At 39.0% G+C, this 15748-nt stretch overlaps 3 protein-coding genes across 3 annotated transcripts in view; 1 reads left to right on the plus strand and 2 right to left on the minus strand.

Moving 5' to 3' along the window:
* The window catches only part of sat2a.1 (spermidine/spermine N1-acetyltransferase family member 2a, tandem duplicate 1), a 30860-nt gene extending 30383 nt beyond the window's left edge, over positions 1–477 (minus strand). The window contains exon 1 of the mRNA XM_077227660.1: positions 207–477. The gene's annotated coding sequence lies outside the window, so the exon portion shown is untranslated. The remainder of the gene's footprint in view (positions 1–206) is intronic.
* Positions 272–6602, plus strand: LOC143736884 (uncharacterized). The gene is made up of 3 exons (XM_077227658.1): positions 272–783; positions 3155–3844; positions 4853–6602. Exons 1-3 carry the CDS (start codon positions 750–752, stop codon positions 4936–4938), a joined length of 810 nt encoding a protein of 269 aa, XP_077083773.1. The 5' UTR covers positions 272–749; the 3' UTR covers positions 4939–6602.
* A 381-nt stretch (positions 6603–6983) lies between these two features.
* On the minus strand, positions 6984–15162 carry LOC143736882 (uncharacterized). Its single transcript, XM_077227657.1, has 8 exons — positions 14855–15162; positions 14429–14494; positions 13234–13305; positions 12183–12358; positions 12043–12100; positions 10910–11081; positions 8569–8766; positions 6984–8029 (listed from the first exon to the last, which is right to left on the minus strand). Exons 1-8 carry the CDS (start codon positions 14864–14866, stop codon positions 7914–7916), a joined length of 870 nt encoding a protein of 289 aa, XP_077083772.1. The 5' UTR covers positions 14867–15162; the 3' UTR covers positions 6984–7913.
* Between the last annotated feature and the right edge of the window lie 586 nt (positions 15163–15748).

Raw genomic sequence — 15748 nt, forward strand, 5'->3', positions numbered from 1 at the left:
TAAATTTTAATTTAATAGATAATACTAATTAAGCTACACACTGAATGTTTTATCATTAATTTATATTTTATATACACCTCTACCACCTACAATGTATCACCTGTATGTGCAGGTAAGCACACACCAGACAAAAAGTGCAAAATAACTAAATATAGTCACACAAACACATGCAGGTGTAGTGTTGCCTTACCAGTCTGTGTACTTACAACAAGTTCATCATATTTCGATGTTATCTGTCCTTGAGAATTTACATATTCACTCCACCAAACCAAAAGTTAAATGGTCGTTGTCCCTGGTGAATCTTATTTTTGGGTACATCGCTGACGCTTTCTTCAGGGCTGAACTTTGCCCACACACCCTCCTCCTCATCACCATCATCATCATACACTTCTTCCAGCACTCGTTAACTCCGTCTCCTCGTGGTTGCCTCACATCTCCCCGCGGCGCGGAGGCGTTCCTACGCCGCTCAAATACAGCACAGCGACGCGCGCCTGAATCACTCGGTTTGTCAGAGCGCGCAGAGTGAGGTAAGCAGAGCCGCGCGGCCCACGCCAGGAGAACATGCGTTTGCCTCGTTTCATATCCAATCCCGACATTGTAAAAGAGCGCGTTGGTTTCAGTGTATCGTGAAGCGTCCCTACCGATTCGCTTTTAGTGAAATTTCGATTTGAGTGAAAAACGGTTTACGAGGTGACAAAAAGTGCGAGGTTTGGACGTCTACTTGCCGTTCAGCTGTTTGCGGAGGACGCATGATTTATCCAAAAAGCAAAGAGTGCATGAAAGGTGAGTCTTTTACGAAATTGTATTTGTATTTTCTGTCATCCTTATAGGGTTATGCATTAGTTTAAGATGGTCTTTCAGCCTAAACCGATGAAAAGTAGCTGGTCTCATCTATTTTTTTTCTTTAGTTGACCATTTTTTAAATTTGTCTTTATGCAGTAGCCTAATGGATGTCTGTCAGACTCAATTCAACAATTGTTATTAGTACATTATATTGTGTTTACCTGATCAGAACCAACAACAGTAAAACCAGACTAGAAGAAGTGTAAGCAATTTTTGGGCAGTTTTTCCGCCATAGTAGGTCAGCAATATCAGTATTGGCATCCGTTATTTAAAAAAAAAAAAAAAAAAAACTAGTGATCCAACCACTATGAAGTAATTGCACCGATTTGTAATAATCAACTCTTCAAGGCTTGTGGATGACCACAGTGAATCTCTGACTAAAGTTCAATACAGACTTTTAAAGTCAGTTAAACCAGTGTTTTTCCTTCATGTTGACCACAGCATGTTTAAAAAAAGCTTATCTCTATTATTAGCTGCGACTAGAGGATAACAATCAGAATGACTTTTGCATGTACGTCTAGTTGCCTTCTACATTTGACTATGAACGTCCTTATCATGTGAGTACATCTGAGTGTCTCTTGACAACAAATGAGGCAACATCACAGACAAATGTAATATTCAAATGTAGTGCACAAAAAAAAAGCCATTTCAGACATTGTTCACAAATTTCATTCTGGGTCAGATGTTCACAAAGGTTGGCTAACTGAGAGGTCATTTCCTTACAGGTGTGTGGACTGTATGTGTCTTGTTGCCTCTAGATCAAATCAGTCTAGGTTATTTTGTGTTGGCATTCCTTACATGACACGCTACACACCATTGTCTTTGGGACAAGAAATATTTTGAAGGTGGCGGGATGTCGTCTAAAGCTGTTTCCTGTAGAAAGTTTCTCTTCAATAGGCATCAGAGCTAAAAAACAGTTGGACGTCTGAGTGTTAACCAACATCAGAAGCCTCTGGGAATGGTCAAATAATGGGCCAGGAAAAAGACAGCAGAAAAAAAAGTGCAGCACAATGGTATCGGCCACATGGCCAACACAATGTGGGAATAAAAGTGAGGTTTGTTTTCTGGAGCACAAGACAATGGGGGAAAAAACAGCTTCAAGTGTTACATAATTTCTGCAAGGTGGAACTTCAACACCCGTCCATGCATTTGGACTTGACCTAATGAGGCCCTCAAGGGTTTTGTTAAAGTACATGTTTGAAATGGTTGGTGTGCATGTTTCTACATACTAAGTATATACTTATGGGATATGCTTGAGCTTGGTCATCACTTTCTTGGTCAGAAACTTGGGATGCATGATATATATTTGTACCATATTGATTGTCAGTCAATATTAGAAATGTATTCATCAGTATTGGACCGTATTTAATTGTGTATGCTCATTTCCTCTATTTATACATTTAGATTACATGTGCTGTTATGTAACGCTAGAATTAATCTTTAAAAACACAAATTTAATGACACTTAAATGTAATCTTTAGCAAATCTCAAAATGAATATTTATTGAATGTTCTGATGCCTAAACTCACTTTTAGTTTGCATTTATACATTTTAATGTCGATCATTTTGCAGTTATCAGCCATAAGGTAAAATAATTACTAGCTTATCAGTTTTGGGCAGGTTTTTTTTAATTTGTCCATCCCCACTCATCTAAACATAAACAAAATCGTTTTAAGCCCCTTCAACATGGTGTGAAGCCCCTTCAACATGGTGTGAAGCCCCTTCAACATGGTGTGAAGCCCCTTCAACATGGTGTGAAGCTGCTAAATTGAAGTGGAAAGTACTTCTCGATGCCCCCCCCCCCCCCCCCCCCCACACACACACACACACACACAGACGCACAGAGGTTCATTAACGTCCTTTTTCCAGCAAGTGTCTCAGATGACTCACAGACGTTCTTCCACTCTTACTAGACGCAAATGCGGCCTGTTTAATATTTGAAGCTCCTGTGCTGCATGCAGGAGGACACAATGCACACGTGTGTGTTAATGCTTGACTGAAACTGATCCTATCCTGAGATCATTGGTGTGGGTTTATTTGTGTTTACTTTTTTTCCATGAAAAGCTCACAGATAGTTGCAGTCTGATTGCAACATAAGAACATAATGTTCTGGGTCATTTTTATACTTAAACATATAAGTGAGGTGGGAAAACCTGATAATGAAAAGTAACACTTAGACCACACTTGAGTAAATATCTCTTTTGGGTAAAGAAAAAAGACCGTTTCAATCATACCTGCATTGTTTAATGTGTTTTCCAGTTGTGTTGTGATTTGAGTATAACAGTTTCTTTCTCTCCCTCCTCTGTTTCAGATCTCAAGGCTATACTCTGCTGCGTCACACTGGGAGGCTTCCTGGATAAGCAGGAGAAGGATCCCTGTGACTCCAAAAAAGCTCCACTTTTATCTTCTCCCACGATGGCTCTGGCCTCTTTCCATCTTATGCAAACTCTAAAGAACTCACCGGCGGCTCTGCGTCGGCGATTCCGTCGGGACCGTACGGAGAGCCTCTCTCATGGCGATCCCCTTTTCAAAGTGCACTACCTCGGCACCAAAAAGATCTTCTCCCTGGACTTAGAACAGGCGGAGGAAGCCATCGATCGACTGCTAGACGGGGCCCCCGGGAAGCTTTCTAAAGACCATGCCCTGGTAGTGCGGCCCCGATACGTTGAAGTTAAAGAACTGAGCACCGGAAGGCAGCTCACTAAGACTTACTTGCAGGACATTGCGTACTGCGCCTCGCACACGGCCAGACCCAATGTGTTTCTGTACATCTGCAGGCAGCCCGGTCAGCAACTGCAATGCAGAGTGTTCTGGTGCAGTCGGGCTGAAAGGGCAAAGGACATGACCGCCTGCCTAGCGAGGTCGTTTCAGCGAGCGCTCAATGACTGGCAGGGTGGATGCGCCACCTTACCGCAGGGGGACGGGATCACTAAAGAGCCGGAGATTCCTGGTACGCCCACTGCACCCAGAGGGTCAACATTGCCAGCCAGTTTGGGAAAAGGTGAGTTGACGAGGGACAAAGTGAAGACTGATGAATGCAAGATTCCTGTAGCTCGCATGTGCCACTGTCCTGCAGAGTTGTAGCTCCAAAACTCCTTCCTGGAAGTTTCTAACAATCCTTAAGATCTTGAATTGCTGGCTCAGGAGTGTTTAATTAAGGTTGGAGCTAAACTCTGCAGGACAGTGGCTCTCCAGGAACTGAGTTTGTAGCTCAAACAGCATGTTGCTAGCAATGCCAATGTCATGGGTTCAATTCCCAGGGAATGCATGAGTTGATCAAATGTGTACCTTGAATGCAATTTAAGTCGCTTGGGATGGAAGCACCTGCCGAATGCATTAATGTTAATGAGTGCAATCAGGAATGCAAGCACTGGAACCAGGGTTCTCTTCTCAGCTCTGGCAATTTCAAACAGATTTTAATCGCTCTTAAAACTAGATTTGATCAAGTAGTATTTACCAGATGTCGTATAGGTCATACAAGCTTTTTTGCTTAAAGGTGAAGTCTTAACTGTATGCATGTTTTGTAAGATTTCCCTCTCTGTTAAACATAATTTATTGGACTGTCCTGGGTATAATACAAGTAGAATGCTCTTTTTTAAAGTTATTTCACTTAAGGACTTATTTAGTAAGATTATGCATGAAAAGGTTTTTAATATGCCTTGTGTTTGTTTGCTTGGTTTTATTGTATTTATATGATATTTGTATTTTTGCCATGAAAATAGCCTTAGATTCTGACATGGCATTAAATAAAACAATCTATCTCAACTCTGGCCCTTTAAATCAATTTTCCAGCGGTTTCGCTTTAACTCTGATCTCGCCTGCCTGTAGCTTTCTAGTAACTCTGAAGGCCTCGATTCGCTTGTTCAGGTGTGTTTGATCAGGTTTGGAGCAGGACAGTGGATCTCGAGAGCCGGAGTTGAGAACTTCTGCACTAGAATCTTGTAAAGTTCTCAATGTTCTTTTTAGTTTCCATTTCAAAGTTGTAACTATATTTTGTTTTGTGTTGCAGTCCGTTGGAAGAAGAGGGGGTCGGTGTCCCACAGTCCTCTCCGTGCCATCACCAGAAGAGGTTCTGCCAGTGACAACTGGCATTGAGAGTCCCCGTCACACCCTGGAGTTTAATTTTGTGATGCCTGGCAATTTGAATGTGAGGAAATGGACAACCACACCTACAACTGGTGGAACTTTAGAGCTTTGATAGAGTTTGCAGCTCAAGCTTGTGCCGAGTCTGTGTCTGAACAGCTAACACATTTGAGGTTACCAATTTACCAAAGTGATGAACTAGAGGTTTCCAGAGATAATTATTTGTGGTTTAGGAAGTTGATGGATTCAGTCATTTTATCTCTGTTTGCTTAAGGACTAAGAGACAAAACCAAAGCTGGTCATCTGCTCTGAACCGGTATCTAGTTTTAAAGCCGTGTATGTATCACAGAGTTGAGTGTTTCCAGTCAGTCTCCTCCTCTGTGTACATGTCTGGGTAGTTTGTTAAAGTGATTGATGAGCAAAGAGACCGTTTTGTTTGTATTAGAGGTATGAAGAGAGGATCCGTGTGGAAAGTGGGTGGATGCATGCTGGTAAACAGTAGCATGATCGGAACATCAGCTTTAAAGTGTTTTAAAAGTGTTTCTATCCCAAATGCACAATGGGTGTAATGCTTTTATGGGAAAGACAATTAGCTTTTTATCCTACACTACTGTATGCTTCCAAATGCTCTTTTTCATATTGCCAAATCTCTACACATTGTTACTAACGATGTTGAATTCACATCCTCTGTGAACATCATTCCTGGTGAATTATTTACTGCATATTTACCTGGCATCAGGACCGACTTGACGATCAGGACTGTTTGTAATTTGGCATTGGAAAGACGGAGGTACTGAGATTTCTTTTCTGGTGGTCTTGTCTTATAGCCGTGCTTTGCCGGGTTCTACCTCAGTTTGCCATTTATATTCATAGCTTGAGTCATTCAAGCTTTGAACTTGAAGTGTAGGTTCTAATTTACCAACAGATAATGTAGTGTAGAGGTAATGGTATTACTATAATGAGAAGTATTCTCTCTATGCACCTGCGTTCCAGCAGTTTTTGAGGCCATAATCCCACTTTTTCCTATTTTTTCTTTGTAACTGCAAGTTTTTACAGCATCAGCCCATTTTTCTTATAAAAGGAAAAAAAGCCAGCTGTCTCCAGGCAACCGCTTATGACATCAGAATGCTGACTGATTCAAAGGTTTGTTTGCATAGAGCGTCATGTCCTTGAAAAAGCAGCATCGTTGCACTGCAGTTACATGTAGTTATGTTACAGGAAGCATTTTTAAGTGGCCTGGTTGCAGAAGTATTTTAAACAAGGACGCTCTGCTTCGCATGACTGGAACAGTCAAGTTTTCCTAGTACAAAGATCGTCTAGCACTTTCCTTCACACAGTTACATATGCTTACTGAGAATTGCATCATAGATCACATTTGATCATAGATCACATTAGTATAGTCAGTGCCTCATGGTATTAAACATTGTGCCTGATGCGTTAGGGCTATTACGTCAAAGGATTTTTTTTCTTCCTTGTTTTATCCTTATGGATTTTATTTAAAGTTGTATTAAACCATATCTGGCACTACAAAGACTTCAGGTCTGTTGTTGGATCTGTTCTGTCTGCTTTATGAGGTGTTTAATGTTGAACCTTATTTTAAAACTTTAAACTATTTGCGTGTACCTATTTAAAAATGAAATGTATTTTATGGAATATTAAACTTTTTATACATGAAACATTTGTGTCTTGTATTCTATTCACTTAATAAACAGACAAAAGACTCTTTAAAAAATAAAGGTTCTTTATTGGCATTGATGCTTACATGAAGAACCTTTAACATCCATGGAACCTTTTCATTGCACTGAAGAAATGTGAAGAATTAAGAAAAAAAGGATTTTTTTCTTAAACCAAAATGGTTCTTCTATGACATTGCTGCAAAAACGACCTTTTGGAACCTTTATTTTTTTAACACTTTCCCCAACAGTGTTTTAAAAAACATTTGCCAGCTACCGCCATCATTTTTGATAATTTTTACAAAAATGTCATTGCTCCCAGAATATTTTATTGTATGAATATCTGAACATGCCATATATCAAAAGAAAGAACAGAGCCTCTGCTTTAAAAATAAATAAGTTTTATTCTAGCTTAATGTATTCTTTTTTTTAACAACATTTGAATGTGGGTAAGTTCCATTAAAAAAAGCAACACATTTTTTTCAAAGACTACGTCCAGAACGGATTTAGAACGATAATCAAAACACAGATGAAGTAGATTGAGTCTGTCAACAACTCCAAAGCTTCACAGTCCAACAGTCCTGGGTCGACATTTCATTCCGTAACATTAGGCAGTTTTGATTTATATGCGGTTTAATGTTGATGATCATGTTATTTTACATGTGCATCTGCTTACATATGCTATCACTTGTTTCTGCAGCTTCTTCGCATGTGTTTTAGCAATGTCACTTTGTAAAGAAACACTAACACACAAATTCACAATCACAAATTCGGTGACTATAACAGTATTGTTTTCAAAAATGTGCACTAAGTTTGCATTTTCCGGCCCCCAAAACGCTGTTGTCGGCTGAAAGCATAAAAAGTCGTCCGTTTTTAGTAGAAAACGATGTTGTGTAAACGGCCCCTAAAAAGCCAGTGTTTTCCTTGACTTCCAGGACAGACTACATCCTTAAAGAGGGAGCAGTTTCTTCATAAGTCATGGGGCGCAAATCTTTTAATGCGAGGGATTAAAATACTCCTGGTCTGATTTCATAACTTTTCAAAGACATATACGTGCTGTGTTTCACAAAAACATGCCATGACTGTCATTTAGGAGCTTAAAGTCATGAGGCTAAAGCTGTCATTATTAAACCTCTTTGTTTACACATAAATGAATGTTTCTTAGTATCAAAATAAAGAACAAAACATACTGTATTAGTTCAGGGTTTAACTTGTAACCATTCTAGATTGTGATGTTTGGAGTTTTAGGCCAATTGTTAAAATCCTCTGGAATTGAAAACCCTTGCATATTGATGTATTTTGAACCATCAGTTCTCATTCGTCGGGTAAGTGACTTGAAGTCCTGTGAAACCTGTCACTGCCTTGTAACTTCTGGAACTCAGAGAGGCTTTGGAAATGAAGTCGTCTCAATGGCACCAACTCTGCCACAACTAAGAAACATACCAAAAGAAACAGAGGTAAAAAAAAATAGCCTAAGGCCTGTTTTACACAAACTGGTGCCTCTAGCAGAAAAGAAAGTGATTATACAATACATTAGTGATTATATGCAACAGACACAGGTTGTATTGTATGACTAGAGAAACTGGAAGAACTGGAAGAGGGAGCCACTCTCTGAGAAAACAAAGGAATTAACATTTTAACTCTCTCTTGCGAAATTAGCATCCCCATCCAAGACACATTGACACTGAGTCAATCACCTCAGTATTGTATTAATTTGCTCTCTCATGCTGAGATCACCTGAAATTTGCCCAATGGTTTAATGTGAACAATTATTATACAACACTATACATGATTGGGCTGGCCTTACAATAGTATGAATCTAGCCTAAGACTTCGCTGTAAGGCTTTTTTTTTATTGTTTTTCTTACACCCCTTATCTTGTGAGCACAAGGACAAAAGAACTTTCAAAATGTTTGGATCCTGATTTCCTGGACTCCAATCTTTCAAAGAAATTCAAGCTCTGTGCTCACCCAGATCATAGAACGGTTCCTCCCGGCTTGCCTGAACCACAATCATGTCCAGGAAATTCAGGAGGGCCCCGGTGGCCAGGAAGCGCTCTGGGAGGGACAGGGTTTGGAGGTAGCGCATGTCCAGAGAGAAGGGGTTGTCGGGAGGCGGCATGGTGCACAGTCCCACCAATTCACTCACTACGTCCCATACATGAGTTCCTGCAGGGCAGTGAGACATGTTAAGTGTGTTATGTAAGGCTCCTCTAAGGGTACGTTTACACAACAACTATGTACTAAAAGTGGTAGTTTTTGTGTTTTTCGCGTACAGAAGACAACGTTGTCCACAATCTGATGACTGATTTGTGACACAGCCTGAATAATAATCGCACACTGTTCGTTCGTTGGCCAGAGGAGAACTGAGCCTGGTTTCTCCCAAGGTTTTTTCCTCCATTCTGTCACCTGATGGAGTTTGGGTTTCTTGCCACTGTCGCCTCTGGCTTGCTTAGTCACTTAATATTCAACAATATTATTGAACTGACTGTACTGACACTGTATTGGATGAGAACTGAACTGAGCTGGATAATGACATCACTGTTTTCTGTAGAACTGCTTTTTTAGATGAAATTAATTTAATAATTGATGATCTTTAAAACGTAACTGAATCAACACTGAACAATGACAGTGTTTTCTTTTAGAGCTGCTGTACAGCCAAAATGAACCGTTTTCATCATTGAATAATTTTTATCACTGTAAAGCTGCTTTGAAACAATCTGTATTGTATAAAGTGTTATGTAAATAAAGTTGACTTGACGTTCACACGGAACTGCGTAAACAACTAAAAACGCTGTATCATTCATGCCAGGCCAGTAGTTGGCGATGTCACTTTGTAAAGAAACACTACACGTCTACAGTCTGAACACTTAAAGGGGCATTCGGCAACTATTTCAACTTAATAAAACCGTGTAGAAATCATTTGGATGGTTTAATAACCTGTTCTGGTGAGAATGGTGACTTTCCCCGCTTCCCCCAACATTCCCAGGCGGAAAACCAACCTTGCAACATGGGGACTAACGTCCTGGTAAGTTGGAAATAGGAAGTCTCGTGAGAAGCGAGAATAAGCGAGAAACACAAACTGCTTTAAGGCAATTCAACATAAACACACACGCCGCCCTCAATGTGTATGATGTATTACCCACCTCGGTAGACATACTCCAGATGATAAAGTTGGCCGGCTCCGATAATAACAAATGCACATGAGCAGCGGTAGAAAGGGGAGGAGGGGCCGCATGTGAGTTTTTTTACGACATTGTTGTGAAATATACGCTCACAGCTGTAGGAGGAGCTCGCTGAGAAAACATGCGACAACAAAAGTGAAAATCAGCGAAGAAATAGCTAGAGTTGCCGAATGCCCCTTTAATACTCATGCGCATGTCGCTGTTTTCACAAATTCGCATTTTTGTGGTTTACATGGAGATGATTTAATTTAATTTATCGTTTTCAAAAACTTGCACTTTCAAACCTATTTACAAAAATGTGCATTTTAGGCCCCAAAAACAACATTGTAAAGTAAATGAACAGCCAAAACGCATAAAAAAGTTTTACGTTTTTGGTTGAAAATTAAAACTTCATTATAACCAGGGGCCGTTTACACAACACTGTTTTCAACTAAAAACGTTTTATGCGTTTCAAAGCGTTTCAACATTTGAATATGGGCTCAATAATTTAGGAAAATAATTAAAAAAAAATTAAACCAATATTGCGATTGTGATTTAATATGCCATTATTTCTTAAGCTCTTTATCTTCTGTATTATTCAACAAAGACAAGCAATAAATCATTGTATAGTAGTGGTGGTAATCTTTAGGCTCCTCACGATCCGATCCAATTACGAGTCTGGGAGTCATGATCCGATTCCAAAATAATTCTTGGTCTCCTTTTTTTTCTTATTAATAAATCTTATTGATAAAACGTAAAATCTTTTTTATTTAATAATAATACTACAGCGTTTTTAGTTAATGGATCCGTGTGAACGGGGATCGCTTTGACAACGTTGTCGTCTACATGAAAAAACACAAAGGAAAAACTTTTCCGTGTTTAGTACATCATTGTTGTGTAAGTGTACAGTTTAGTTATTTTGCTAAATTTGAGGTAAAGGCAAGATGTTCGCTGGAGCGTTTATAATTATTATGGTAACACAACTATATGTATGTACAACCACCATAAGCCACTAAAGTAAGCCATATGTGCATTCATACATAATCTTTAACCTTTTAAAAGTTTCTAAACCTTGAGCCAGGAACATTAAGAAATGGTGTATATAATAAAATAGTGAAATTATGGCCAATAAAAGTTGATCTTAAAACCTTGGGATGTTGAAACCCAGTCTGTGATGGACTTAAGTTTCATTGGTGTATCCTTGACTAGCGTATCAGTTCCTCCAACGTTTACTAGGCGCTCGTGATTGGATCTAATCCAGGCATAAGGTTGCCCATACTTGGCATAGCCGGCTAACAGGAACAGGGTGCAGTTCATTTCCTGCAATGAGAGAACAACTCTTTTGAGACCCTTGACTACTGCTAGACAATCAGAAATTGTGTCTTGATATCTTAAAGAAAACTCAAAAGTCAAAGGGAAAATACAAGGGTGCACTATGCAACCTATATTGTATTTCATCATCTTGTCTTCTCTAATCAATTTCCCAGTGTATTTTAAGATTAGTAATGTTCTTAAAGGGATAGTTCACCCAAAAATAAAAATTCTGTCAGTATTTACTCACCCTCATGTTGTTCCAACCCTGTAAGACCTTCGTTCATTTTCAGAACACGAATTTAGATATTTTTGATTAAATCTGAGAGCTGGATCACTCCTCCATAGGCTTCTTAAGGGATTGACACTTGTTCCCCGAAAAGTTATTAAAGAAATCGTTAAAATAGTCCAAGTAACTACAGTGGCTCAATCTCAAGTTTATCAATTGGGGCTTGAGTCAGTTCACTAGTGTAACAGCACAGCGCTTCTGTTGTTATACGTCACACGCATCACCCACATGACCAGCGTCGGCCAATAGTGAGCCTACATGTGACGTAGCTCTACAGAATCTCACTACGTTAACTGACTAGAGGCCCACAGAAAAGGAAATGAATAGTTGCAATAAAGTCGTTATTTTTGTTTGTTTTTGCGCACAAAAAGTATTCTCGTCGCTTGATAAACTTAAGATTGAGCCACTGTAGTCACTTGGACTATTTTAACGATGTCTTTGATAACTTTTCAGAGCTGGCAAGTGTCAATCCCTTAGAAGCCTATGGAGGAGTGATCCAGCTCTCAGATTTAATTAAAATATCTTAATTTGTGTTCCGAAGATGAACGAAGGTCTTACGAGGTTGGAACAACATGAGGGTGAGTAAATACTGACAGAATTTTCATTTTCGGGTGAACTATCCCGTTAATCTGTGAATTTGATATTGGCCCTTGAAGTCTGTGAATCTGAAACGATACTCACAGGAACAGCGATCTCTTTCTCACTTGGTGAGGCTGGGAGAAGATGAGAATCAACATCCCTATAAGTGAATAATGAAAAGAATGGATTTACAGCACTTGGTTTATAATTGCTCGAGAGAGTCGAAGGATATTCCTCTCCACCTGCTGGGAGTTCGTTGCTGTGTGGCCTCTGGTGTCTGGTGTTCGTGCTGTGCAAGTGGTTCTTCTCCTGCTAGAGGTGAGCTGGCATAATCGCTGTCCAGACTGTAACTGCTACTGCATGTTGAGCTGGTGAAGGTGGAGGCCACAGACACAGCGAACCCAGGGGAACGCCATCTCTGTGAGCAAAGGAAGACGTAGCCATCAGATGTAACTATCACTGATGCTGCAGCAGTTGTTTCCAGAGATATACAGGAATGTGTTTGTAGCTGCTCCAGAACTGATGACTTAAAGGGATATTTCACCCAAAAATGAAAGTTCAGTCATTAATTACTCACCCTCATGTCGTTCCAAACCCTTAATACTTTCGTTCATCTTTGGAAACACAAAATGAAGATCTTTTTGATGAAATCTGAGAGATTTCTGTCCCTCCATTGACAGCTATGCAACTACTACTCATGAATTGAGCTGTTTAGTCTAAACTTTCTGAAAAGACACAATCGCTTCATATGATTAACAGATAGAATTTAGACTTTTATTAACATAAACATTCAACTCGTAAACGGAAGCTCAAGCATGTTAGCTTGACACATGAGAACCAATGAGGTTCAATCTCATGTTACGCATCACATTTGAGCTTCTTTGCTGATCAGTGTTTATATGTAGGCCTAAATAAAAGCCTAAATTCAATCAGTTCATGATATAAAGCGATCGTGTCTCTTCAGAAAATTTGAACTAAACCACTTACCGTAATTCATATGAATTAGTTTTACGATCTCTTTATGCACTTTCTGAGGTGTCAAAGTGGTAGTTGCGTAGCTGTCAATGGAGGGACTGAAATCTCTTAGATTTCATCAGAAATATCTTTATTTGTGTTACGGAGATGAACGAAAGTCTTATGGGTTTAAAATGACATGAGGGCGAGTAATTAATGACAGCACTTTCATTTTGGGGTGAACTATCCCTTTAACATCTCCAAACATCTTAAACTTTTGGATATAAAAACGGTCTGAGAGAAAATAAAGTGAGATAAACAGATTGACAAAGACCCTACCGAGTCATCGTTGACTACGGTCAAAAGAAGTTCCTCTCTCCCTCTTAGCCAGGGCTGAAAATAATGGAATCCCTACAGATAGACATAAAAGACTCTGAAAAAAGTGGCAAGATATTTTTTCTTCTACTTCTTCTGAGACTAAATTTAAACAGTTATCTCTTCCTAGAGATTTCAGACCTTCAGACTTGGTATGCTGTATATTTTCCTTAAGACTTTTACACGATAAGACTTATATGCTGCATCTGAAATCACATACTTGAGTAGGTACTGCATTTGAAAATGAGATTCGCAACTCAAAAAAAGTACAGTCTATATAGTGTGAGTGTAATCTGGACGTAGGCCTACTACATCTGCCATGTTGTCATTTACATATAACCTACCAGTTTGTCGCTTCACTGCCATTCATAAATCCTCTCACGTGGCCTCTTGGGACAGTAAAGTGTCCAGCAAATGCGCACTTCAGAATCTCACAGAAGTAGTAGGTCATCAGGGGACTTTTTACATACAGTTTTTCGAATACTATGGATTCGGACATACTACTCTGTTGGCGTACATGCTATATATAGTAGAGAAGTATTCGATTTTGGACGCAGTGAGTAATTAAGATAGCAAAGCTTAATGACTATACTAGGACAACATGCTAAAACATGCTAGCAACATGCTAAGTAATGCTAGCTATGTGCTAAACATTCGTATAGTAGCTATATGCAGTCATTTGACATCTACCTGTGGTCTTTAGCAGCATGCTAAAACATGCTAACAACTTGTTAAATCATGCTAGCAACATACTGGCACCATGTTAAATCATGCTAATGTATTCTAGCCACATGGTAGTGACATGCTAATCATGCTAGCAACATGCAAAGGCATGTTTACAACGTGTTAAATCATTCTAGCAACATGCTAACAACATGCTAGTCATGCTAGAAACATGAAAACAATGTTAAATCATGCTAGTAACATGTTAAATCATGTGAGCAACAAATGCTGAATTATGTTAACAAACTGTATAAACATGCTAGCAACGTTGTGCTAATTCATGCTAGCAACATAGCCTACTAATCATGCATTTGCAATGTGCTTTTAAGTTATTTAAAACTTTCAGAAAAGGCTTTGTCAAGCCACTTTAGAGTTTGTTCACAAACTTCACTCATCTATGAAATGATAGTAGGATATTAGGCTAGTACCATCCCACCTGTAAAGAACCCAATATTGCAAGTTCGGACAGAAAGTGCTGCAGTCTCGTCCTGTGTTCTTGTTCCTGCATATGTCACAAAAAGCAAACAGTTTATCTAATTAGTGGTTCTTATATTGTACACAATACACACTTATTTATGTGTAACCTTCTAATCTTGAATGAACAGGATTTGATGAAGCCCACTACTAAGGGCTCGTTGCTCCGTTACTAGGCAACTGCAGCCAAGCCTGTCATTGCCAGCGATGTGTTGAGAAGAAAATAAAACCCCTTGTATTTAGTAGCCTATGAGTTTACAAATTATGTTTTCTCCACATCATTATAATACATTTGCAACACCGTTTATGACTGCCAACCCATATCTAACCGCAAAAACGAGAGGTTTGAGCATAAATAATGCAATTAAACACATTTGTATATACTTACACCAGAACTCATGTTTACATGCACGCCGATGGACAATCAAACCACTTGTAAATGTGATGCATTTACACTGGACAAATTACTGCAAGCACACTGCATGTCACGCCTATTTCCATGTCCTCTTCTTTGTCTCCCCCTTACTATACATTGTGTCACTTTCCTTGGAAATTAATAATGCAAGCAATAATCTCTCATACTGTTTTTCATCCACGGGTTCAGATGTATGGGAATTCAGATCTTATTTCGTAGGTATTTCTCGCGCTGATCATTGTGCAGATGCTTCCATCCAAGGGATCTTCTGCGTGTTGTGCTCTCAAAGAAAAACGTAAAATATCACATCACCTCCTGTGTAAATACTTTGAATGTATTTTTGGAGGTTAACGTTTAAAATACCATTACATTATTCAAATCCAGCACGAATAGTCAATGACGTTTGAAGATTCATGGTTAGGAAGGCTAGATCAGTGCACAGATGTTCAGAGTCATTTATGACCAACAGGCAAAATCTGGAACTTATTATAGCCACATGATTTTATAGCCAAATGCCGTTTTGTGTTCAGTCATAAGAATTAGGCCAATTAATGTTTAAGTAAATAGATGGATTGCATTTCCCCTGTGTATGGCACTGTTTTTAGCGGTAGGCTACAAGGTTATTATTTTCATTTAGCCACATTGTCAGGTCATTACTAGGCTACTAATGGCCTAATAACAAATGTTAACTGATTTAAAAAAATAAAATAAAACATTCTGCGTTATTAATCCTTGATATGTGAAACCGTGATTTGACTAAAGTAAAGCTGTCTATGGAGGGATATAAATCGCTCATATTTCATTAATAAAGATCTTCATTTGTGTTCATGAGGGTGAGAAATTAATGAAAACATTTTCATTTTTGGG

Source organism: Siphateles boraxobius, unplaced genomic scaffold (assembly GCF_051911475.1).
Source record: "Siphateles boraxobius isolate OS27281-9 unplaced genomic scaffold, OSU_SipBor_1 130, whole genome shotgun sequence".
Taxonomy (NCBI): domain Eukaryota; kingdom Metazoa; phylum Chordata; class Actinopteri; order Cypriniformes; family Leuciscidae; genus Siphateles; species Siphateles boraxobius.